Consider the following 27,365-nt stretch of genomic DNA (forward strand, 5'->3'; position numbering starts at 1 on the left):
TCTTTCTCTCTGTTATTTCTGGGTAGTATTCTTGTACTCTCTGTCTCTGTTGAAATTTGACTTGTACATGTGTTACTTCTCTGACCTCGGTGAACACTGTAATACAGTGAATATTTCACAGACATTTACAGGTAAGCCATCAACTTCATTTCATTAGAGTATGTGTTTAATCTTGTTCCAGGCTTTGAACTTATTTCCTTATTTTCTTCATTCTTTATTGTTTCTTTATTTAATTATATTGGTGAATACTTTATACAAAGTAACAGGTTTTTTATTATTATTCTTTAGATTTCCATCTCTATACCAAAACATTTAACATAACGAACTTATAAACACATGAAGGCATATTTTGGATCACATTTTTCAAGGTTGTGTTCTGTTAGCAATTGTTTTCTTTGGATCTATAGCAAGGTGACATGTCCTACTACAGAACATGGTAAATCAGCACCGTTCATATCACAAGACAGAGAACAAAGAGAAAAGGAAGTCGGTGGATCCTTCAATTTCTTTACCATCAATGACATTTGTGCTTCACTTGTACACCTTCCCAGCACAGCACCCCAGGAACCATGCCTTTAATTCATGGGCCTTTGGAGGATATTAAAGATCTAACTAACTGTCCACCGGTCTTCCTGACCTGGCCATGTTCACCCGTCCACCTGGACACATTCTCTGAGTCTCACCACACTTGGTGCTGGTCTAAGTCACCTGCTTTGCTTTATGTAAAGGGTACCTTGAGTATGGTCGGTCCTCTTCAGACTCAGAGACAAGGAAGATCAAGCCTGCTCCTTAGGCAGCCTTTCGAAAAGAAGTTGGCTCATTGGCATCTTCACCCAGCTCCTTCATTCTCCAGGGGAAGCCAATATTTGATATTTAGACTCTGATGAGTCAGGGAGGGATCATGCTGGCCAACTGTGAGCTTCATCAAGACCCTGACTCTTTACTTCCCACAGACGCTTAAGTAACCCACCGTGTAGCCCCTAGTGGAGTCAGCATGGTGAGCCTGTGTCGTACATCACCCGGTTTGCGGACTCTCCTTTGTGCGTACATACTTGTTTCTGTTTTTGCCATCTTGAACTCAACTGAGTTGTCAGCAGCAGCAATAGCTGCTGTGGCTATGGCTGCCACCAGCCCAAGCTGCTGTTTTTGTGCTCACAGGCCCAGGACCTCCCTCTTTGCTCTGAGGTGGCTGCAGGGTTCCTAATTCCTCCTGTTCACAGCACTTAATGTCAGTTGAAACAAAAGCCTGTCCCTGGGGAAGCACATAGAAAGATCTGGATGCATGCTCTTATGAGTTACATTGCAGAGGATATGACATCTAGACTGAACACATATATTATACCTACAGTGTAAATATGATATGTATAAAAGTTATATATGTAAATATATTTTGCCTTCATATTAAAGGAGAATATGTTTTATGTTTAAAATATTACACACACACATACACATGCACATGCACACACACATTTGTATGTAGCTACTTGGCAGAATTCAGGCTTCAATCTCAGCCTTTCCTGGCTTCAGAGTCTTAGTGAGGTGGAGGTTTGGGGTGACTGTGTGCATCTGTGTACCTCACACTTCCAGCTCCTGCCTGGGGTTCTCCCAGCTATGGGGCTCTGGAGGCCGAGACGCTTCAGCAGCACAGAGGAATCCTGCCTGGATTTAGCAACCTTGCAGCACTGGCTCACAATTTCCTTCCAGGCGTCCACTCTCCTCAGATTTCCAGTGCCAGTCTCCCTCAAGTGCCCTGAGAGTGATTTCTAGTGGGGATCCAGACAATAGTAGCCGCTGTCTGATCTCTGCCCTCTGCCATTCCTGGAAGTCAGCCTTTCTGACCCAAAGGGTTTCATTACGGATTCCTCTAGGCTTCTAAAAGGAGGCCTGCTTAAGGGAGATAAGTATGTATGATAAATGAAACATTCGGTGGAAGGAAATCATTCATTTTTTTCAAACTTTTAACATTCAGTGTTATATTGCAGTAATGGTATCCATTTCCTTGGGGGAATGATATAAAGAATGGTCATCACTCTTTCTCAGAGTCACTTGCCCATGGCAGTGAACACCAGTGTTTATGATGAGGTGCCATTGAGTCTGACGTTCCCCAGGTAGGTCACCCGAGACTGCCGAGTCCCATGATTGAAGGAACAGTAATTGTTCATATCTCCAAAAGAACATTAACTGTAGTTTAAATTTATGCCGCTCTCTCCATGTGAAGATTAGGCTTTGATTTGATCAAAAAAAAAAAAAAAAACAAAACACCAAGGCTATTTTTGCCACCCTGAGAGACTGTGGTCACTGGCTAGATGAATTCAGTCCGCTGTGATCCCAGCTTAATGGCAATAGCGTTCAGGGCAGGCAACTCAAAAGCAATTCTGGATAAAGGAAAGTATGTGACAGCCTAATTTTTTTTCATCACTAAAATTATTTCATACTTGTCAGGCAGCCAGCGGCAGGGAAATCACTCACACTCAAAGAGGCATACACACCTAACAAGGGAGGCACCCCGCTCTCCACCAGGACAGTGAATTATATGAACGATGCACACCAAGCAAAGCCAGCAGGGACAATTCCTGACCCCAGCAGAAATTTCAGATTGCCTTGTCGGGTTTAACGTCCTGGATATTATGGAAATGGATCTTATTTGACTTCAGTGTTGAGTATTTATTTACATAATCTGCTATCATCGCCTCTGCCCTATGCAAACCACCACATAGCATGTTTATTTTTAATTGACTGGGCGCTAGCAACTTCTAGAAAACTTTCCATTCCTCAGCTCATAAGCTTCGCATTCAGAACACGCTCATGCTAAGAGACAAACTGCTACCCAATTAAAGGTGTTTCTATTTGTCCTTTATCTTTTAGATTTGCTAAAAAAGAATAGCTGCTTAGCCAACTTGTTCGCTTATACTGCTTATGCATGTGAGCACGCAGAAGCTAAATGCGCAAGCATAATGAGCTTAAATTACCCAACTCAACAGTTCTTCGCTATTAGGAGACAAAAGAATGCCAATGTGTGTCTCTCTGCTGCTGAGCCACATGCTCAGGTTTCTCTGGTTTGTGTAGAGCAGAAGGGAGCTAGTCACTTAGGGCTACTGCCTCTCCTGTCAGTGTGGAAATGAGTCCTGGTTTACAGACAAGGCTTCCTAGACTGTAAGGAAGTCACTTGGGGATAGTGACATGTCTTCCCTCCGCAGTGCTCCAGTGTGAAGTATTTGAAAAAGAGAAATTATCTTGTTCATTTTCTTCTTAGAATAGCGCATTAAGTACTAGCTTAAATTATGAGGATAAGAACTGGAGACCTGCACACATACTGCTAGAAGCGACTTCCGTGAGGGAACGGGCTGTGCATCTCCTGCTGTGAGCTTTTAGTGCATCCTAAACATGGATTCCTGCCTGACCCTACTCTTGCAATCCAGGATACCCCAGGCAGAGTGAGTGCACAATTTCAGTAAGCCTGGTATATATGAACATCAAAATTCATCAAATCCTAACCTGGGTGTGTCAAGTTCAGATTTGCTAAGTCGTCACGCTGACACGCTCGTTAACCTTGACGTTCAGTGTCTTCTGAATGATTATGTCTCCTTCCATTCACGAGCGGAAAGCTAATTCCCAGTGTGCCGGGTGGTGTTGGGAGGGTCTTCGGGAGGTGATTATGTCATGAGAATGGAACTTTGAGGAGTAGGATTAGGGCCCTTCATAAAAAGCTCCAGGGAAAGCGCTTATCCTTTCTGCCCCATGAGGACATAGCAAGGAAACCTAAAACACTCCTTAAAAGAGGCTTTGTATGTGACCTTAATCTGTCTGAGATTGTCACTAGTCACACTGTTGATTAACAATATTTATACTTTCAGTGTTTATGAGGGCCCTGTTACGATGAGTTGTTTCATCTCTACAAATTTGTGTATTTACTAGAAGTTTTGTTTGTTTGTTTGTTTTTATTTTACCTGTCATTTTTAAGTTTACTGCATGTGGTCAAACAGGATACAAGGAGTGAGTTCAATCCTTTTTTTATTCATAAGTGTTTGCTTTGTGTCCCTGGATGTGGGCTATTTTGAAAGCCTTCCATGTGCTGTTGTATTCTGTGTGCTCTTTGGTGTTTGAATTTGAATAGAATATTCTGTAGATATCAGCTACATCCCTTTGGCGTGTGATGTCAATCAATTCTAAAGCTTCTTTGTTTATTGTTTGATTAGACAGCCTTCCTAATAGGGAAAGGGGAGTACTATTGGATTGATATTAATCTGTGACTTTTGATTTTTTTAAGGAAGTTGCATCACTTGGGTTTGGTACATATATATTTAGAGTAGTAATATCTTCTGTATTAAGGTATTAACTGTACCTTAATTGGAATGAAGTATCCTACTTTGTCTCTTCTGTTTAGTTTTAATTTGAAGACTATTTTGCCAGATATTAGAAGATCAACATCTGCTTGCTTCCTGGTTCCATTTGATTTAAGTATTTTGTTTATTCTTTTACTCTAAGGCAATGCCTATCATTAAAACTAAGATGTGTTTCTTCAAGGCAGTAGATGGATTTTGCTTCCTTATCCAATCAGCCCTTCTATGTCTTTGGAGAATTGAACCCATTGATATTTAAAGTTTTTAAAGATTTTTGTTTGCATTAATTGGGGTCATCTTGTTGGTGACTTTTGGTGTTATTCGTTATATTGTTAATAGTCATTTTTGTTTAATAATTATGTTTTTTTATTTCCTTCCACAATCTCTCTGATATGCTCATTCTGATATGCTTCATCCTGAAATAATACACCCTGAATTTTCCTTAGGTTTGGTTTGTTGGGTACTTTTTTAGGTTGTTTATGCCATGGAAATATTTTCTTTCCCCTTCAATCATGGCAGATAGTTTTGCTGCATATATTATTTTAGGTTGACTGTCATCGTCTTTTAGAACTTAGGATATATTGCTCCAGGACCTTCTTGCTTTCCAAAGCTTCCACTGAGAAACAGAACTTATTATGATGGGTTTTCCTTTATATGACTAGGTTGCCTTTTTTTCTCTTGCAGGATTCAATGCACTTTGCTATATCTTAGTGTTTTAACTATGATATTTTGTGGGACTTTTCAGGTTTTGTCTATTTAGTGTTCTCTATGCTTCTTATATTTATATGGGTGTGTTTTCTTAATTCTCTTTTCTCATTGAAAATCTGGTATATGCCATTGACTTGAGATTGCCCCCCACCCCAACTATGCCTATAAATCAAAGAGTTGGTGTTTTTTTTTTCAAGATAATCCACATTTTTGTATGTAAAAATTATTATGTTCTTTTCTAATTTGGTCTAGAAACTCCATTTTATCATTGAGATCTGATATTCTGCTTGATATAGTCCACTCATAGTCTTTTCTCTTACCCCCATCTCCATTTCTTTCTTCACTAGCTGACCCACAGAAGCACTCTCTATCAGGAACTCCCACAGCCAGCACACTTGGCTAGCATCCAGAGAGGGCAAGAGCAATCCAAGATGAGGCACTTACCCAACAAAGATAGAACCAGGTATTAATACCAAAAAATACCTCAAACATCATAGTTCATAGTTCCAGATGCCTAGCTTCCATGTTGACAGAGGATTCTGTTCTGCCTGGTACCGCAGCCTTTCAGTGCCAAAGAAACATACGGAGACTTATATTAATTATAAACTGGTTGGCCTATTAGCTCAGGCTTATTATTAATTAACTTTTACATCTTATATTAACCTGTAATTCTTGTCTGTGTTAGCCACATGGCTTGGTACCTTTTATCAGTGAGGCATTCTTATCTTATGTCCTCTGCATCTGTGTGACAAGTGCATACTGAGCCTTTCCTCTTCCCAGAATTCTTTTATTTTGGTTACCCTACATATACTTCCTGCCTGGCTACTAACCAATCAACATTTTATTAAACCAATACAAGTAAAGAGATCTTTACAGGGTACAAGACCATTGTCCCACAGTCCTCCCAGAGCAAAAATAAAAACATGAGCAGTTAAGCCAATAATATCTCCATCAGAAATCAGTAACCCTGACACAGTAGGCCCTGAGAAACACAATATAGCTGAAACACAAGGACTTCAAATATATCAATTATTAATATTGTCAAGGGTTTTTAAGGAGGATATGAATAAGTCTCCTAATGAACTTAATGGACACACAAAGAGTTGAATGGACTAATGAAAACAATTCAAGATATGAATAGAATCACTAATAAAAATCCAAACAGAAATAAAACTAGAAATTAAAAATTGAGGATATAAAATATAAAACCTCAGAAGTAAGAATCAAAAACAGAGTACAAGACAGGGAAGAGAGAGAGTCTTGGGTGTTGAATATAAGATAGAAGAAGTATAAAAGGTCAGTCAATGAAAAAGTTAAATATATAAAACACCCAGGCACAAATCTGGGATACTACGACAAGACCAAACCTTCAAATGACAGAGATCTAGGAAAGAGGTAAGACTCAGGTCAAAGGCACAGAAAATATTTTCAACAAAATCATAGGAAAAAATCTTAGCAATCTAAAGAAAGAGGTGTTTATTAAGGTATGAGAAGCATGTAGAATGCCAAATACCAGAAATGAAACAAGACAAAAAATGAAATTCCACATAATGCATCATTATCCAAACACTCAATGTACAGGAGAGAGAAAGGATATTAAAACCTACAAGGGAAAAAGACCAAATTGCGTCTAAAGGCAGATCCATTAGAATAACAATTGACTTCTAAATGGAACTCTGAAAGCCAGAAGGGCTGATCCAGATGTTCTACTAACTCCAAAAGACTATAGATGACAGTCTAGACTACTATACCCAACAAAACTATCAATCACAATTGACAAAGAAGGAAAAAATTCCATTATAAAAACCAAATTTAAGCAATTTCTATTTGTCAACGAATCTCTATAAAAAGGAAAACTTCAGTCTGAAGAGATTAACTACATCCAAGAAGACACGAGGAACAAATTATTAAAGATCAGTTCATCAAAATGGGGGGAAAATTCACACCATAACAAAAATTAACAGAAATCAATAAACATTGCTTTCAATATTAATGGTCTGAATTATCCAAGAAGAAGCATATGCTAACATATTGGGTAAGAAAGCTGGATCCATCTTTCTGCCGCATCTAAGAAACTCACTTTAAAACCAAGGATAGGTATCTCTCAATGTAAAAGGATGGGGGAAAGCAGATACATAAAGCAAATAGATATAGCCATTTTAATATTACAAAAAGTACTTTAAACAAAAAGTAATCGGAAGAAGTAGGACACTACATGTGCATCAATGGAAAAATACATCAAGAGGATATTGTAATTCTAAACATTCATAAACCAAACACAAGGGCACCCAAGTTCATAAAAGAAACACTATGACATCTAAAATCACAAATTGAATATCATGCAGTGATCGTGGTGATTGGTGGCTTTTAATACGTAATTCTCCCCAATACACAGATTATCTAGACAGAAACTAAATAGAGAAATTATGAAATCCAATTGCTCCTAGAAAACATCTACAAAACTTTTCACCCACAACACAAAAGAACACAGTTTCTTCTCAGCACCTCATAGAATGTTCTCGAAAAATAACAACATATTTGGACACAAGACAAGTCTCAAAAGATACAAAAAATTGAAATAACACCTTATATTCTGTCTGATCACTATGGGTTAAAACTGGAAATCAGTAACAGAAACAATAGAAAACTTAAAAACTAATGGAAATTGAAAACTCGCTTCTGAATGAATAGTGGCTTTAGAAAGAAATCAAGAAGGAAACTTAAAAAATTTAGGATTAAACAGAAATGAAAATACAATATATCCAAACTTATGGGACACAATGAAAGCAGTGCTAAGGGGAAAGTTCATGGCACTAAGTGTCTTATAAAAATTTGGAGATATCTCATATTAGTAACTTAGCACACATGACAGATCTAGACTCATTAGAAGAAATACTGCTCAAAAGGCGTAGTCAGCAAGAAATGATCAAACTCAAGATTGAAATCCATGAAATAAAAACAAATAACAAAAAGACAAGAACCAATAAAAAAAAATGTGTTGATTCTTTGAGAAAATCAACAAGACTAACAAACCCAAATTCACAAAAATATGGAGAAAGAAGATCCAAATTAATAAAGTAAGAGATGAGAAGGGTAACATTACAACCGAAATGGAGGAAAATCCAAGATTCATAAAGATACCACCAAACTGGAAAACTTAAAAGCAATAGGTGAATTTCTTTATATATATGACCTATGGAAATTAAATCAAGATCAAATAAATAATTTAAACAGACACATAAACCCCAATAGAATAATTTAAATAAGTAATTTAAATCATTTATTATTTAATATTTAATTATTAAATAAATAATTTAAACAGACACATAAATCCCAATCAAATAAGAAATTAAACGTCTCCAAATGAAAATCATCCAGGGCCAGATGAATTTAGTAGCAAATTTAACCTGCCCTTCAAAAATGGATTAATGCCAATACTCCTCAAATATCCTGCAAATTGAAAATGAAGGTACACTGTCTGATTCTCTTATGAGGACACTCTATCTCTGATACCAAAACAACACAGAGACCAAACAGACAACAACAAATTTATAGCCCAATAGGCCAATAGAACATAGTTGTAAAAATTCTGAATAAAATACTGGCAAACTGAATCTGAGAACACAGCAAAAAGATTATCCACCACAGTCAAGTTGTTCTCATTCCAAACATGCAGTGATGATGGTTCAAAACACATAAACTAATATGCGTAATTCACAATATAAGCAGACTGCATGACAAAAATCATATGATCATCCCATTAGATGCAGGAAAAGGCCTTTGACAAAATCCAACACCTCTTCATGATAAAAGTCTTGGAGAAACTCAGAATACACAGGACATATCTCTATGGATTAAAGGTAATATACAGCAAGCCCACACCAATATCAACCTAAACAAAAGGAGTAAAAAAGCATTAACACTAAAGTCAAGAACAAGACAAGGTTGTCCATTTTTTCCATACCTGTTCAATGTAGTATTTAAAAAGCCTTAGATAAAGCAATAAGAAGACTGAAGAAAATAAAGAGTATTTAACTAGGAAATAAAGTAGTCAAAGCATCTTTATTTTAAGATGATATGATTTTATACATAAAACAACCTAAAAACTCCACAGGAAACTTCTACAGCTAACAAAAGATTTTAGAAAAGTATTATGGTTGCAAAACTAACACACACACACAAAAAAAAAATCAGTAGCCTTTCTATCTACAAATGACCAACAGGCCGAGAAAGAAGTCAAGGAAGCAATACTTTTCACAGCAATCACAAAATATAAAGTGTCTTGTGGTAACTCTAACCAAGCAAGTAGAAGACATATGAAAAACAAACAAACAAACAAACTCTCAGGACACGGAAGGAAGAAATGGAAGATGACACCAGAAGATAGAAAAAATCGCCCCGTCATAGACCAATAGGATTGATATTGTGCAAATGACCATCGTACCAAAATCAGTCTATAGATTCAATGCAATCTCTGCCAATATCTCAATACAGTTCTTCACAGAAATTGAAAAAGTACAAGTTTTAGCTGCATATGGAAACACACACGAAGACGAACAAACAAACCAACGAATAACATGATACCTCAAACAATCCGGAATAATCAAAGAATTTCTGGAATTTTCAGCATCTCAGATTTCAAGTTGTATTACAGAGCTGCAGTATTGAAAATATGGTACGGGCATAAAACATACATGCTGAGCAACGAAATCAAATGAAGACACAGACGTAAGTTCACAAACCTATGGACACCTGACTTTTGACAAAGAAATTAGAAATACACGCTGGAGAAAAAGACATGTTTAGCAAATGGTGCTGGTCAAACTGGACGTCTATATGTAGAAGACTACAAATAAATCCATATTATGACTGTGCCCAAAACTCAACTCCAAATAGATCAATGGACTTCAACATAAGACCAGAAATGCTGAATCTGATGAAAGAGAGATTGGGCAATAGGCTTGAAGTTGTTGACCTAGGAGAGGATTTTTCTGAATAGCACATTGATAGCACAGACATTAAGACCAACAGATAGTAAAAGGAACTCCATGGAGCTGGAAATCTGTATGATAAAAGATCCCATCAATCAGACAATGTGACAGCCTACAGAACTGGAACAGTTTTCTTACAAATTACACATCTGATAGTATATGAAAGAAAAAAGCACACAAAAAAAGAACATCAAGAAAACAAGCAACAATTTAAAAGGGTATACATCATTAAAGAGCGAGTTTTCCAACAGTGAAATAGATATGTCTGAGAAACACTTAGAGAAATGTTCAACATCCTTAGCCATCAGGGAAATACGAAATAAAACTAGTTTCAGATTTCATGTCGTATCTGCCAGGATAGCCAAGATCAATAAAACATACGGCATTCTCGTGAGAACGTAAAGAAAGAAGAGCACTCACTGGTGAGGATGCCACTACTTCAAGATTAGCTCTTTGGGTTCACTTTCTTATTTAGCTTCTCTAGGATCACGAATTATAGGCTCAATGTCCTTTTTTTATGGTTAGAAACCAAATATGAGTGAGTACATCCCATGTTCCTCTTTTTGGGTCTGGCTTACCTCACTCAGGATAGTGTTTTCTATTTCTGTCCATGTTTGAAATGGCATGTAGAAGCTTTCTGCTGTAGAACTTCCTAAGATAAATACATATGCATATATTTAAAGTTTAAATGAATTTACCCCATGACGTGGGGACAGTGCCTCCCAGATGCTATAGGATATCAAACAAATAGCCCAGGGCAGATATGGGTTATCTCTCTTTGAGCTGTTGTCCAGTGGGAGCCAACTGACCACCTATATATGCCTGGCTATTATCTTTGCTCGCGGCTAACCACTAACACTTGATGCAAGATCTACTTCTGAAGACGCCACATACCTGAGTTATAGGACACGAGGAAATCAAGCTGGTAAAGTCTAGGGAGCGTTATCCTTCTGGCTACCGTTCACAGTGCTGAAGCGCTGTGCGCGGTACTGTTGGAGAAAAGTACTCCCTCCCCTGTCTTTACCAGATGTGACCTCCACACGTTACAGGAACTACTGACCTGATAGGAAGTGTCCCCTGGTGAAATGACGTCAAAGGTAACCAAATGCATTTCTGATTAGATTTATGTTTTTTTCCCATAAGAATTCATGCCTAGGACTGTTAACTGGGCCAAGAACCCATGGCCAGTTAGGCCATAGGTCCTACAGGGAGAATGTGGTGTTATTATTCTGCTAACTGTCCTTAAGTACTAATCTTAATTCCCATAGATTAGTGCACCATCCCCTCCTCATCAGAGTATCTTCTTTCTGCAGACACCCACATTGGCCAGTGTGGTCAGGTTAAAAAGACTCTGGCATGTTTGGCCCTAGACGAGACATCTCCTTCATACCTCCTCCACCCAAGGCTCATGCATGACTCACCATGAAAGCAGAGTGGAAAAATGTCTTTGTTAAATCAGAGGCAGTGGGTTGACTGCTGTGACATGAATGTGCCACTGCAAACACGAACTCATGGCGACCGGGACTGCCAGCAAAACCCATGCCAGCCAAAAGCCCAGCAAGGCTGGGAAAGGTGCCGAGTCCCACCCCTAGCTGAGGAATTGTTGACAACTGGGGGAAGGGAGTCTGTTTTCTTTGGGATGTAGACTCTGAGAAGCCACCTATACTCTAGGCTTCCTCCTCTCAAATTCTAGACCCTGAAGTGCCGGGGAATGAAGTCGGTAATCTCATAGGCTGTGCCTTGGGCACACCATAGCCACAGCTGGGAACTCTGGACTTCTTAGCACCCTAAGAAAACCCCTTCCCCGTTCTCTTCCTGAGCATGGGGCTCTGTGTGCTTTCCTCAGAACCCAGGACCCTGCTCAGCAGAAACAACCACGTCTCCCCACAACAGCACACTGATTTCTCATCTTCCTCTCACTGCTGAACAAGATGGTTTTAATGTTGCGTGTCCTTCTCTGTCTTTTCCCTCCTTACACAGGTCAACAGATCTTGAGATCGCCTACATTTGAGTAGGTCACATATTTGCTTTAAACCTTTCTCCAGGGTCTACCTGGCTTAGGTCGAAAAGTTCAATGCCTTAGAGTGTTCCCAAGGCTCCACTGTCTTGCCCCACCCTCTTCATTATATTCCTAGCTTCTTTCGGGAATCTCTGGATTGCTCCTGCTTCCGGACCTGTCGCCTGCAGCTTCCCTTCTCTCAAGAGACACAGAACCATGCCTGAACATCCCTTAGATACCCGGAAGGAAGCCTCAAGTCATCTCATTCTGTCACATGCCTCTTCCTTCTCCTCAGTCGCCTTCACAGCACTTCCTGCCCCTTCTCTGTCTGCAGGCCTTTCCTGCCATAGCTCTTGCTTTCCTCAGAGCATGGATTTCTTGAGGGAGGTACTTGGGTTTGCTTTCCATCCTATCTGCCCCAATTCTATTTTGTTGCTGATATGGCAAACTCTCACCAACCTCACAGATTAAAGTGACACCTGTGCAGCCCAAGTGTTCTCTAACCAAAATCCCAGGAGACTTGGTAGATTTTTCTGTCCTCTCTGTCTCACAAGGCCTGAATCGTGGTGCTGGGAAGGGCTGCGTTTTTCTCTGGACATTCTGAGTGGGCCTCAGGTTTTTGAGTGGGGCAGCATTCAGTTCCACGCTGCTGTGGGTAAAAGTCCCTGTCTCCTTTTCAACTGCCCCGAGACTCATTCCCTCCCTTTTGGTGCTGTGGTCACTTCCGCCAGCTTCAGAGCCAATTAGTGAGCCGAGTCCTTTCTGCATTTGCGAATCTACTCCCGGGTCCTGTTTTTGATGGGATCGATGCTTGGCCACAGTGATAATCTGAGATCATCATTGCCCTCATTTTATCTGCAGAGCAGCTTTGGTGGTGGAAGTGACAAGTTGGCGGCCTGGCATTTGGGAAGATCTGCTGTCTCCCTAAGCAGCTGGTCACCCTGGACAGTGCGGCCAGTACACAGGAAAGATTTGGAGTAGAAATAATTGATTGTTGTGCTTACAGCTGAATGTCACCATGTGAGTCGGGCAGCTCTCTAAATCTCAGCCATCTCAAGCCACCTCAGTGTGGGCCTTGTCATCAGCCCATCCCACAGATGAAGGAACTATGGCACAGAATAGGTGACCTGTGAAGGTCACACACGGATCTGCTGGGATGGCAGGCACTTGTCTCAGAGATGAGACTATTCTTTGGTCCATGGGAAGAGAATACATAATATGTAAGAACTGGCTTAATGGGTGGCATAATTGGAGCATCCGGTCTTTTTGCGACAGCAAGGATCTGACCCACATGGCCCTGGAGGTTGATTCCCAACATCTTCCCCCAGTCATCAGCATCTTCATGTTTACCCCAGTGGAAACCACTCTGCGCTTACCCACTTTCCTTCCCTTTCCCTACAGATGCTTACCCTAATTCTGAAGTCGTCTACGTTTGGACCAATGGTTCAACCAAGTCTGTGGTTGTGGCAGAAGATGGCTCCAGGCTCAACCAGTACCACCTCATGGGGCAGACAGTAGGCACTGAGAACATCAGCACCAGCACAGGTAAGAGATGCGTAACTTATTGTCTATGGCTAAAGGGCATCCGACCTTCCATGGCTCCGTGTCCTACTCGGAAGGAGTACAGACCCCATATAAGTACTCTGGCTCCTGGAGGACCTCTTGTGCTTGGCGAAGCGGCACCAGCTGCAGTGACCTGGGAACGGAGAGGCCACTGATCTGTGGTGCGTGTGGCATCTGCAGTGGACATGTGGGTCCCATCTGGAGGCCCAGTGATCTGATTGTATAATGTCCCTCCCCACTCCTGAGAAACAAGGCGGTCTCTGACAAGAGGGGGATGCCTCCTGCTGCCTGTTCCCCTGATTCCTTCTCTGAACATCTCAGCGGTTTCCCTGTGGTTCAATCTGGGAAACTAAACTAGCAGAAAACAACGAGCCGCTAAGGTGGTACCAACAAGGTGGCAGGTGCTGTCAATCGTACACAAAGCAATAGTCTCTGTAGGGCAGTCCAGCTTCGATAGAGGAATACCATGCACATAGCCTGCATGACCTTGAAGTTCTATGGCCACACCTTTCCTGGCTGAGGGCAGGCATGGCTTAAACTACCACCAGTGGTGGTATAGGCAAACAGGGGGTGCAGCCTGTTTCCTCGTGTAACAGAAGAGGAAAGTCATAAGGAATGAGCCGAGCCATGATTGTGAAACGTGGTCTGAGCTTCAGAGAAGCCTTTGGCTCGTTACCTGTTTGTTCACAGTCAAGAAACTGGCAGGATACACACAAGACACCAAGGCCAAGCTCTTTTTAATATCGCATGCACCTGCCAGGGCACCGTCATAACAACCAGCAGTCCAATTCCAGTGCACTGGGCATCCCTGAGTGATAAAGAGAGCCTGAGAGGGGAGTACCATGCCACAGATAAAGAAAGCAGAATTTCACATCTGGTTTCATGGAAAGGAAAGGTATATGGCAGAATTTGGGGTGCAGACACAGGGCGCTACCTTTGGAAATAGCTTCATACAGTTCCTCAGTATTTCATAAGAGAGGCTGTGTTTCAGCCTGCATCTACACAGACATCAATTTAAAAGCATTGCCCAGTTTTGTTACTCATCTAAAGTAAACAAGCAAGAAGAATCGAGAGGATAGTAGTTTTGCATCCTACTGTATTTTGAATGGCATTTCTTGTCTTCCAGTGCTATAGAGGAACAAAATTTGACCTTTTCAAAGGCACTAGACCTTGTAATTAGACATTTATCTATCTTTATCGCTATCCCTGTTTCTCGCTTCCATTTAGAAGCCTGCTTGACCTCTCAGCCGCTCTCAGCTGCGTGAGGCTATTGGAAAAGCGCCCATCCCCAGCATGTGTAGGCATTGCTAAGAACGCTGGCTTCTTTTCTGTAAGAAGGCATTTCCCCCCTCTCTCTGATTTATGACATCATAAGCACATGTGTTGGGGCATCTGTAGCACCCTTGTTAAGCTATGGGTTTGGGTTTCAGAAGTCTCCAACATGCCAATGCTCTGTCTACGCAGTCAGAAGACTGCTACCCCCTCGCAGGCAAGCCCACAGCTGGAGTGTGCACCAGGAACTTCTCCAGGACAATGCTTCCATGATCATAGGAATCCGGCAGTCTGGTACCCAAGCCCCAACGCCTGCTCTGTATTACCCACTGATGAACAATCCAGATGGTCTAACGACCTACACTTGACACACAGCATCCTTTCCATCTTTAAGGAGACACACAGCATCCTTCCCATTGCTAGAGAGACATACCCTTGTCCAGACAGCCTCTCTTCCCATAGACCCATGGCACGCCCACCCCAGCTCCTTACCAGTTAACCATCAGGACGGCATCGTTCTCGGCAAAAAATGGAAGATCCCCATTTGCTTCCCACACAGCCAGGCAAATCCACAGCAGGCAATGGGACATTGCCCAGGAAGTCTGGTTTCGAAAAACAGAGGACGCTGGTGTCTCTGCTGTGTGGCAGAAAGAATGTACTTCTTCTGTGACCTTGTGTGGTTGTTCCTCCGTCTCTACCTGAGCTGAGAAAGCATTAGGCCTTGGCAGAGAGTAGCTGTCCTGCCTCCCTTGGAACTCTCCGGCAGGGCTCTGGATGCCTGGATTCTATCTGCAAGGCTAAATCCTCAGGTCCTGATTGCTATGAAGCGGTGAGGGGGGCAGGGAACATGACACAGATTGATGGGGGATTAGTGAAACACACAAATCTGATTTTCCCCGAAAAAGCAGGCACCAGCAAGGTCCCTTTAGGGTTCACAAGATTTGCTTATGAAATGACCTTTAAGAAAGCCAGCTAGCCAGTCCCACAAAAACCCAAAGCTAAACAATCACAGCATATATGCAGAAGACCTAGCACAGACCCTTGCTGGCTCCATGGTTGCCGCTTTAGTTTCTGTGAGCCCCTGTGAGCCCTGCTTAGTTGATTCAGCCAGCCTTGATATGAGGGTTTGTGCCTAGTCGTATTGCATCTTGCTATGGCACATTCCACTGATATCCCTGGGTGGCCTGGTCTTTTCTGAAGGAAAATGGAGAAGCAGTGGATCTTCGGGGAGAGGGGAGGTGTGTGTGTAAGAAGAGTGAGAGGGATGGAGGAAGGGGAGGTGGTGGTTGGGATGTATTGTATGAGACAATAGATGGATAGATAGATAGATAGATAGATAGATAGATAGATAGATAGATAGATAGATAGATAGATAGATAGAACAAATAAAAGCCAGGCAGATTGCATGGTGCCCAATCCCAAATGATACATCTCCAAAACAAACCCCTCCCCCTCCCTCAGGGCAAATCACAGAAGAGGAAGCAGAAAGATTGTAAGACTCGCAAGTCCAGGACACTTACTCTGATGTGCAAGTGTGTTCTTTAGATGATGGGGAAGTTGCACTGACCAACTCTCCACACTGTTGATTGCCTGAATAAGATCAGCATATGATGATAACACCAATTGGCATAACAACGGGGGCAGGGAAACTCCCATCCCGAGATGAAGAGCTCCAGGTGGTCAAAGGGTGTTGAGAGAAAGGTCAGTTCCTCCAGAGGGGAGGTCCTAGATGGGTTGTCCAATCCCATTGATCAGTCCTCAACACACACACACACACACACACACACACACACACACACACAAACACATCTATCTATCTATCTATCTATCTATCTATCTATCTATCATCTATATATCTATCATCTATCTGTCTATGACAATGCTAAACAGGCACAATAAATTGTACATATGCATTTGCATATACATTTATGTTCATACTGTAACAAAAGTAATTAAAGATGATATCCTAAATTTAGGATGAGGACGTGGGAGGAGGGGGCTAAAAATGAGGCAGTGCTCTTGTATGAAGTCCTCAAAGACATTATTACACAAACAACAAAAGTGGAATCTGCAAAAGCCCTGGCACCCCCTGCTACCAGCTACCTAGACAAATAACCCAATTTAGCACTGGCTTGATTGAAGGCAGATGAAGAAAGCATTGTGATCGCCTCTGGGGAGGGCAGTAACCCTGGCCCAGGGGGAGAACTGATCTGCATGGTCTCCATGTATGTCTGCAGGCGAATACACAATCATGACTGCCCATTTCCACTTGAAGAGGAAGATCGGGTACTTTGTCATCCAGACCTACCTTCCCTGCATCATGACGGTCATCTTATCCCAGGTGTCCTTTTGGCTAAATCGAGAGTCTGTCCCAGCTAGGACGGTTTTTGGTGAGTACCCACAAATCAGGCCTTGACGTTGGTCTGAACAGAAACTAACGCTGCAGCTGCATTTGAACTGTGTGTGTTAAAGGGATGGTCCTTACTAGGTAGCATCGTAGGAAAGGAATCAGGACATGGTAATGGGCTCACCAGGGCAGACGGGTTTACTCAGGAAAACCTGAGAAAGGCTTGGCCCATGCACATAGTGAGAGCACCTCTCATACGGACTGGGGGGGGTCTTTTATTGGGTTAGGAGGAGAAAGAGGAAGTAAGGGCTATGTGGGATGGCAGCTGGCTAAGCTCTTCTTCTGCAACATAGTTTTATGTTAGTTAGGTTGTGTCTCAAGAGCTTAGGGTGTTCTGCACAGCCCGCTGCGGTTCTCAGCTCTTCACAACATCTGTTTGTCAGGGCACTGTGTGCTTGTTCTGCAAGCCAGGTGTTCAGGTTTAAGTTGTACCATTTCCCATCTTGGCACTGTGCAGGGGAGCTGGGGCTTTTAGATGATGGAGCTAGTGTAAGTCAGACCATTAGAGCTATGGCCCTGAAGAGGACTATGGGACTCTAGTCTCTTTGCTTCTTGGCCACCACGAAGTGAGACACTGGACCAGTCCATGTTCCTGCCATGACTCCTGTTCTCCCTCAGCCTTCAAGTCAGCAGAACCAGCTGACCATGACCTAAAACCCCCAAAATGCAAACCAAAGCAAACGTTTCTTCTTTTTAAGTTAAATATCTCAGGTATTTTGTAAGAGTGACGGGAAGCTAACTGTTATTGTGACCACATTAATATCGTGCCTGCCCACTGTGACCTGGGGAGCAAACTGAGCAATTAGTTTAAATTTTAAGATTAAGAAATGGGATTTCTCTTTGAATGAGAGTTTAGGGAATGACATTCGTTCTGCTTGATAATTATTTCCATTTTAGAAGATGCTTTGAAGGTGTGAAATTATAAGCATACCCCTTCTCCTTTCTTGTCCCTACCCCCCTTCCAATGGAGATCAAGTCCAGATCCTCACGTACAGTAGGGAAGTAGGTTTACACCTCAACTACACTCCTAGGCTGGGCACAGTGGTATTTTCCCAAGCAGATGATTCGTATACGAATTTTCACGCGGTTCCCTTTGAAATGTGCAACCCACTTTAAGATCCTCCACAAAAAGACAGTCATTCCACTGTCAGAACACTAGGATGTCCCCCAGAGGGGAGATGGAAACCCACTTCCAGCCATCAGTGTCTGCAGGTACCGCATTCTCAGTCTCAGCCAACCACAGGTAGAAAACATTCAAAATGCCACCACAGCTGTACTAAACGTGTACAAACTGTCTCACTATTGTTTCTCAAAAATAGAGTGCCGCAAGTCTTTACCTGATGATAACATTAAATAAGTTATTGTGAGGTATCAAGATATGGCTCACTATACGTCAGAGACTGCCTGAAGGTTCCATGCAGACACTGAGCCATTCTCCGGGAGGCTCACGTGTGTATGGGCTTGGGAACCTGACGTGGTCCCCGAACCTGTCCTCAACAGATACCAATGGCAACTAGCGAATGCCTTTTCCTGGGAGGCATGAGACATGTCTGTCTATCCCAGGCAATACACCAGGGACAGACTCAAGAAATGATTCCACCCAAAGCTATCTTGGTGAGCCAGTGAGTTTATCTCATCAGGGTAACTTACAGGTTCACAGGTGCGAGTTTCCGTGCAGAAGCGAGCTGCTGACACATAAGAGCTGATCCCCTGTCAGCATGCAGCCAGGTCCGTCATGAGCCCCCTCTCCCCTGGCAATTGTCCTCTGCTTATATAACCCGGAGAAAGGGCCTTATAACCTCTAAGCTTCCCGAGACTTGTAATCTGAGGCAAATCCCTGAGTCTTATGGGCCTCCCAGATATAAATGTTTCAATTCAGAGGAAATAGCTATGGAAGAATGATACTACCGAAGAACAATCTAGAAAACCGTCATTATGTGTCTCTCAGATATTAGATGCAGCGGGATCTCTCTTAAGGAGATTCTTTGCCGTAGTGGATGGTTTGATTCTCTCACCTTGAAGCTCACTGCCCTGCTCAGATTTTTGTTATTGTAACATAGTTGCTAATCTTAAAAAAATTATTAATCACTAAAGTAACTCTTTACTAACCTTAAAAGAAGAAAGAGTTCTTTTGGCTCAGAGTTTTAGCCGGTTTTAGTCCATGGTCATTGTCCCTGTTGATTCTGGTCCTGGGGCAAGGAAACACATCATGGCAAACATCTTCACCTCATGGCTAGTGTGTGTGTCACGGAAACAGAGAGATAGACAAAGATAGAGACAGAGACAGTGAGAGGCAGAAACAGAGACAATGAGAGGCAGAGACAGAGTCAAAGGCACAGACATTGTCTTAGGGTTTGGACTGCTGTGTAGAGACACCATGACCACAGCAGTTCTTCTAGAGGGAACATTTCATTGGATGGCTTGCTGATAGTTCACAGGTTCAGTCCATTATCATCATGGTGGGGTGAGACGTGGCAGAGTGCAGGCAGACATGGTGCTGGAGAAGGAGCTGAGAGTCCAACATCTTGCAGGCAACAGGAAGCGGTCTGAGGCACTGGGCATGGCTTGTACATATGAGCCCTCAAAACCCACCCCTACAGGGACACACCTCCTCCAACAATGTCGCAATTACACCTCCTAATAGTGCCACTCCCTTTGAGCTCAGGGGGGCCAGTTGCATTCAAACTACAACAGACATAGGGATGCTGAAAGACAAAGAGACAGAGAAAAACAGAAGCTGGACCCCATTGTCCCTTTTTAGATCATGACCCGCCCCATGACTGGAAGACTATCTGCTACTCTCTACCACCTGGGGTTGGGGACCTAACCTTTAACACTAGGGGGTCTTTGGACTGAGACTTGTCTAAGCCTCCCATTTAAGAAGGCATAGGACAGGCAATTTTGCAGGTTAGCTGTGACACAGAGTCTCCTACCTTTGTGTGCAGTGAAGTACAGTTCACACACTAGCTCCTACATCTAGAGCTTCCCTTCCACAGTAGAAAGGTGTTTGCATGCACCGTATCCTGATGGTACATGAAAAGACCAACAGCCCTGGGACTCCCTGCTCATCACTCCACTCCTGGCTGTCACCTGCCTTACCACAGCTTAACTTAGAAAATGTAACCAACATGTAGAGATTGGCTCATGTCCAGGAGGCACTCATTCACTAAGGTGATGGGCTTAATAAACTCTTTAGTGGACGTGTCTTACAGAGACCGGGGAAAGTGTGAACAAAGCTGCCTGTAATAGTCCACTGACTTCCTCTTAGAGATTCCCAGCACATGTTCAAACATTAAGCGGCCCAAGAAGAGGTCTGTTTGAGCCTCTGCACGGAACTGTCTCCTCAGCATAAGCCATTAGCTGAGTTGCTAAGAAAAATTAAGATGTCAAATCAGGATGCCTCCCCAGGCATTAATTCCATATAGCTTCCATGTCCTGGGCATTGCAGGCCTCCTACCTGCTGGCCTATCATTGGCTCGGTTGAGTTTCTTTGTAGTAATAGTTCCACGTGACATCTGTAGAAAGTTCTAGCACTGGCTGGAACCCAAGGTCAAGATGCTGGCAGGGTTGGTTCATACTGAGACTTGAAGGAGTCTCTTTTAGTTGATTTTTTTTCTCTTTGCGGGCCCACCACCCAGCTCTCAAATAAATACATGGAGACTTATTCTTAGTTATGAATACGTGGCCTTAGCTTGACTTGTTTCTAGCCAGCTTTGCTTAACTTAAAGTATCCCATCTACCTTTTGCCTCAGGGCTTTTACTTTCCTCTATTCTATATGTCCTTTTTTATTTCTTACTCCATTGCTGGCTGGGTGGCTGACCCCTGAAGTCCTCTCCTTTTTCTTTCTCTCCCTCCTCTTCTCCCATTTCTTCTCTTGGCCTGCCAGCCCCACCTATCCTTCTCCAGCCTCGCTATTGGCCATTCAGCTCTTCAGTAGCTCAATCAGGTGTTTTAGGCAGGCAAAGTAACATAGCTTCACAGAGCTAAACAAATGTAGCATAAAAGAACGCAACACATCTTTGTATCACTAAACAAATGTTCCCCAGCATAAAAGAATATAGCACATCTTTGCCTAATATTCCACAACAGTCTGTGATCCAGGAGTCTGCTCTGGCCTCTGACAGGCCTAGGGTTTGTGCTTGTGCACTGCCGGTGTTTGCCCTGGGTGCATGCTTAGTCAGAATTTCCTCTTTTAAAAAAAAATGGCATTGGCTCTCTGCTGACGTCATTGCTCCTTCAGAGTCTAGTTTTCTTGCAAGTTCATAGTCCTAGGTAGTTGAGATTGGGACTTGAGTGTGCCAATTTGAAGGGCAACACAGTTTGGCTCATACAGGTCCGTTCCAGCCACATCCCATACATGGGTCCCTATCACAGAAGTGTGGAAGAAGAGAGACTGTCTAGATTGTAAGAGTCCCCAGTCCTGACTCTAGCTATCGACTGTTTCTTCGCAAGGTGGGAATTAAGGTACACAAAGTGCCTGTAAAATTTCAACTCTTCCTGCATGGTGGGTACAGTACTCCCTTAGAGGCTTAGGTAAGAGACTGGCACTTGGCTGGTCACATTTATCTCCCCATTATAAAGTCAAGCAACCTGACTTTTCGGTGAAGCCACCACAGTGTCTCTCTAGAACCACAGCAGGCTCAAGCAGATACGGTCACTGCTTTGAAGGAGTGAAGCTCCCGTCCCAATGCAGGGATACTCAGGTATCACCGACATCTCTGTGCAGTCATTGTATAAGAAAGAAACACAGAGCATCATCCTGTCGCAGGCCCCTGCTTTCAAGGTATACAGGGAATCTCTAAGAAGCACACCGAGTCCTGGGTGAAAGGCGTGCTCACTTTTCCAGTATTCTTGCTTGAGTCCCACAGAGACAGAACACTCATCCAGAATCACTTTGCCAGTATCAGTGATTTCCCACACCTATTCATATAGAAGAGCATAGTTATAAAGAACTCAGACCAAAACCCATGCTCTCCTCAGTTTGTATTATAGAGGAAGGGGAGAGCAGGAGCAATTAGTAAAGCAACGTTTTCACTGCAGAAAATGTGATACTCACGGTGCATTCAGGGGAAAAGGAGTCAGCTGAGGCTAAGGAAAGAGGCCTTGTGTTCTGTTGTGTTCAGGGAGGGGGTTCTGGGAAAGACCACTGGTCTCTTTTCCCACGTTGTCTTCTGCCCTCTCCCTGTGTCCTGCTCTGAGCAGGAGTGACCACAGTGCTGACCATGACGACACTCAGCATCAGTGCCCGGAACTCGCTGCCCAAGGTGGCCTATGCCACAGCCATGGACTGGTTCATCGCTGTCTGCTATGCATTTGTCTTCTCTGCTCTGATTGAATTTGCCACAGTCAACTACTTTACCAAGAGAGGATGGGCCTGGGATGGCAAGAAGGCCCTGGAAGCAGCCAAAATCAAGGTAACAGATGGCTTATTACCCTTCCTTGTTTCGGGTTCCATTGACAAAGGAAGTGGGCCTGATTTGGGGGCCAAATGACCAACAAGGGGTTTCCTTTCCCAGCTCTCCCTGCAGAATGATCTTTCCACTCGGCTGCAAGCCTTTTACAGGTTCTTACAGATGGTCTGATTTATTTGCAATCAATTTCATCCAAGCCAAATGTCTGGTGTTCAGTGAATGACTCCAACTTACTTCTTATATTCAAACCGCTCATTTTTGTACAAATAGTCCTGTCTCCCTAGAGATGACGTGTCAGGGTGTGAGCCTCAGGTCACGTGGTCTTTAGTCACTGGGCCGTGCACCACATCCTCTGTGAGGCAGCCATCCCGTCTCGGAAAGGATGGAGAGATTAATGAAAGCTGTCCATCAGGTGAAAGACACAGCGCTCCAAGGAAATGATCTGGCCCACTCAGGCAGGCAGTGGTGTGAAGCGTCCCACAGTGGAACGGTCTCCACACATGACTGTGCCCAAATCTAAAGGACAGTTGAGAAGAAAGAGCAGCATAAGGTCCCCAGCTGGATTGCTTCCTGTGTGTGTGTGTGGGGGGGGGGATAAGAAAACGTATGTGCACAGAAAATCAAACCACCAATGATAACCTGCTAATCAGACCATGCACACATCTGATATTAAAGCAAGTTCTTTGTACTGAGAGAAGGGTAGAGGGGAGGGGCAGTATCTTCATGGGAATTTTGAGAGGAAATCTTAACCTTTCTTCTGGGAAATGATCCTGAAAGGAATTCAGACAGGATTATGCATGGATAGAATTAGAAGTCCTGAACCGCACCGGCTGGTAGACCTGGGCACTTCCATTCCATGGAAATCATCTGGTTCTACCCCATCTTCAGTTCTTGCTTGTCTGGGATTGTTGTCTAGGATTGGATACTATATTTCTTTTGTGAAAAAAAAAGTCCATAGGTTCTGACTTTACCATGAACTCTTGTCTTTTCCAAGTACAATATTCCACTCCCCATGCCCTGTGCCATTAAGGCTTGCTGGCTTCCTGAACTTTTTTTAAAAAATTATTTATTTATTTATATATTATGTATACAATATTCTTTCTGCGTGTATGCCTGAAGGCCAGAAGAGGGCAGCAGACCTCATTACAGATGGTTGTGAGCCACCATGTGGTTGCTGGGAATTGAACTCAGGACCTTTGGAAGAGCAGGCAATGCTTTTAACCTCTGAGCCATCTCTCCAGCCCCCTGGCTTCCTGAACTTTTAAGGGCCACATGGTGATGGAGTGGAGTTGGTCAAATCTGAGTGGAAAAACTCTTGAGATGCCATTGCACAATCAAAGGGTAAGACCCCCCTGAGTCCAGGTGGCCTGTGAGGTCTTGGGCTGATATGCTGTTAGGTCCAGCGCTGATACAACCAGTCCAGGTTCCATGTGACTTGTCTGTTGGTCTGTGTGAGGGCCTGGATGGGGCAAGCGAAGGCAACATGGGTTGGCTAATCCGACACACATGCATTGGTCATCCCTATGGAACTTCAAGTTGAGTTTTTCGCCAGTGCTGAGCCCTACCCCGGTGCTGGGAAGGCTCTTTGTGTTGAGGTATCCTGCCATTGGGCAGGTCAGCACACTCTGTGACCCAGGGACTGAGTAAGAATGAGCACACCCTAGTGGTGTTCCCATGAGGTGGGTATCACAAGAAGTAGAGAACACTGTCAGAAAAAGGGCTCTGTTCTCCACTGCTTCCTATCCCCAAGAAAGGAGGAAGGAGTGGGATGAGGCAGAAGATGATGATGCTTGCACCGTGTGATGATAGTTTGTGTACAGGCTTCAGCAGAGCCTCAAATGGCCCATAGTTAAGCCCTGAAGCAAGCAATGGCAGGGAACTGATGCTCCTGCCGCATTAGTTGACATATGGGCATTGAGTGACATTTTTCCTGGGGAGACCTGAAAAAGCATCACTAACTCCAGATAGGGAACCAATCACAGAACAAAGTGCACATAGCTCTGAATCCAACACAGTGAGCCTGCAGATAGCCCAACAGCTCAGGAATTGTTTCCAGCTGGTTTAGGTGGCTGGAGTCTTCCAAGCAGCCTGGCTGGTGTCTGCTGCTTATAGGTTGTCCATATGGTTTGAGTTTACGAGGCAGCTTGTCTTGACTGATAGTGACTCTTAGCAAACTTTTTTTTAAATTTTGTTTTTACATCCCAATCGAAGTTTCCCTTCCTTTCCCTCTTCCGAGCCTCCCCTGACACCAACCAACCACTCCTCCTCCACTGTTTATCTTCAGAGACAACCGGTATCCTATGGATATCAACCAGCCATGGTATATCAAGTTGCAGTGAGACTAGGCTGAATGAGGCAGTATGGTGAAAGGAAAGGGTCCCAAAAGCAGGCCACAGAGTCAGAGACATCTCCTGCTCTCATTGTTAGAAGTCTCACAAGAAGACCAAGTTGCACAACTCTAATGTATATGCAGAGGGCCTAGGCTAATTCCATGCAGGCTCCCTGGTTGTCAGTTCAGTCTGTTTTCAGTTTCTGGCTGTTATGAATAAGGCTGCTATGAACATAGTTAAGTGGTGGAGAATCCTTTGGGTATATGCCTAGGACTAGCATAGCTGGTACTTGAGGTAGACCAATTCTTAATTTTCTGAGAAACCACCATATTAATTTCCAAAGTGACTGGGAAAGTTTGTATTCCCACTATCAAAGGAGGAGTGTGGCAGTGGTCCATATCCTCTCCAACATAAACTTATCACTTGGGTATTGATCTTACCCATACTGACTGGTATAAGATGGAATCTCAGAGTTGTTTTGATTTGCATTTCCCTGATGGCTAAGAATGTTGAATATTTCTTTAAGTGTTTCTTGGCCATTTGAGATTCTTATGTTGAGAATTTTCTGATTAGTTCTATAACCCGTTTGTTAATTGAATTATTTCATTAGTTGATATCTAGGTTCTTCAGTTCTTTATATGTTTTTTGATATTAGACCTGTCAGATGTAGGGTTGCTGAAACTCTTTTCCCCATTCTGTAGGCTGCCCTTTTGTCCTATTGATAGTGTCCTTTGCCTTACAGAAGCTTTTTAGTTCATGAGTTCCCATTTATTAATTGTTGATCTTAATGCCTGCATGATTTGTGTTCTGTTCATGAGGTTTCCTCTTGTGCCAATGCATTCGAGACTGTTCCTACTTTCTCTACTGTCGGGTTCAGTGTATCTGGTATTATCTTCAGGTCTTTGGTCCAATAGGACTAGAATTTTGTGCAGGGTGAATCTGTTTTCACTGTTCTACCTACAGACATCCAGTTAGACTGGCATCATTTGTTGAAGATGTTTTCTTTTCTCTGTTGTGTAGTTTTGGCTTCTTTTGTTGAAAAATTGGGTGTCCATAGGAGTGTGGATTTACACTAACAGGTTATTCAATTTGATTCCTTTGATGAACCTGTCAGTTCTTGTGCCAATACCATGCAATTTGTATTAGTATTGCTCCATAGCACAAATTGAAATCAGGCATGGTGATAACTCCAGAAGTTGTTTTACTGTGAGGGATTGTTTTAGCTATCCTTGGGTTTTTGTTTTTCCATATGAAGCTGAGTATTCATCTTTGAAGGTCTGGAAAGTATTGTGATGGAAATGTAGTAAGGATTGCATTGAATCTGTAAATTGCTCTTTGTAAGATGGCCATTTTTTTTACTATATTAATCCTATTGATCCCTGAGCATAGGAGATCTTTCCACTCTTTAATATCTCCTCCAATTTCTTTCTTCAAAGACTTTGAAGTTCTTGTCATACAGTTTTTTCACTGGCTTTGTTAGAGATATACCAAGATATTTCATATTATTTGTGGCTATTATGAAGGATGATGTTTTCCTGATTTCTTTCTCAGTCTTTTGATAATTTATATAAAGGAGGGATACAGAATGTTTTTTAGTTCATCTTGTATCAAGTCACTTCACTGAAGGTGTTCATCACTGTAGGAGTTCCCTGGTAGGATTTTGGGGGTCATATATAGTATCATATCAAATGCAAAGAGCAATACTTTGGCTTCTTACTTTCCAATTTGTATCCCCTTGACCTCTAGCTAAAACTTCAAGTACTTTATTGAATATATATAGAGAGAACCAACAGCTTTTTTTGTCCTTGATATTCATGGAATTTCTTTGAGTTTCTCTCAGTTTAATTTGATGTTGGCTATTGACTTGATACATATTGACTTTATTGTGTTTAGGTATGTTCCTTTTATTCCTGATCTTTCCAAGACCTTTGTCATAAAGGGGTTCTGGATTTTGTCAAAGGCTTTTTCAGCTTCAGTGAGATGATCATGTGGGGTTTTCTTTTCAGTTTGTTTGTATGGTGGACTACATTGATAGAGTTTTGTAAGTTGAGCCATCCCTGCATCTCTGAGATGAAACTCACTTTATCATGGTGTATGGTATTTTTGATGTATTCTTGGATTTGGTTAGTTTGAAAAAAAAATGACCCCCAAAGAGAGTCACACTGTCAGGAAGTGTGGCTTTGTTGGAGTAGGTGTGGCCTTGCTGAAGGAAGTGTGTCACTGTGGGGGCAGGTTTTGAGGTTTCCTATGCTCAGGATACCACAGAGTGTCTCAGTTGACTTCCTGTTACCTGCAAGATGTAGGACTCTTAGCCACTACTCTGGTACCATGACTGCTTGCATA

General features: G+C 42.7%; 1 protein-coding gene across 1 annotated transcript in view; it reads left to right on the forward strand.

Moving 5' to 3' along the window:
• Gabra5 (gamma-aminobutyric acid type A receptor subunit alpha5) overlaps nucleotides 1–27,365 on the forward strand; it is an 83,916-nt gene that overhangs the window by 50,257 nt on the left and 6,294 nt on the right. The window contains exons 6-8 of the mRNA XM_050140339.1: nucleotides 13,440–13,583; nucleotides 17,111–17,263; nucleotides 22,484–22,695. Of these exons, the coding sequence (XP_049996296.1) occupies nucleotides 13,440–13,583; nucleotides 17,111–17,263; nucleotides 22,484–22,695 (509 nt within the window). The remainder of the gene's footprint in view (nucleotides 1–13,439; nucleotides 13,584–17,110; nucleotides 17,264–22,483; nucleotides 22,696–27,365) is intronic.

Source organism: Alexandromys fortis, unplaced genomic scaffold (assembly GCF_014885135.2).
Source record: "Alexandromys fortis isolate MF-2015 unplaced genomic scaffold, M_Fortis_MF-2015_v1.1 scaffold_39, whole genome shotgun sequence".
In the NCBI taxonomy this organism is placed as follows: domain Eukaryota; kingdom Metazoa; phylum Chordata; class Mammalia; order Rodentia; family Cricetidae; genus Alexandromys; species Alexandromys fortis.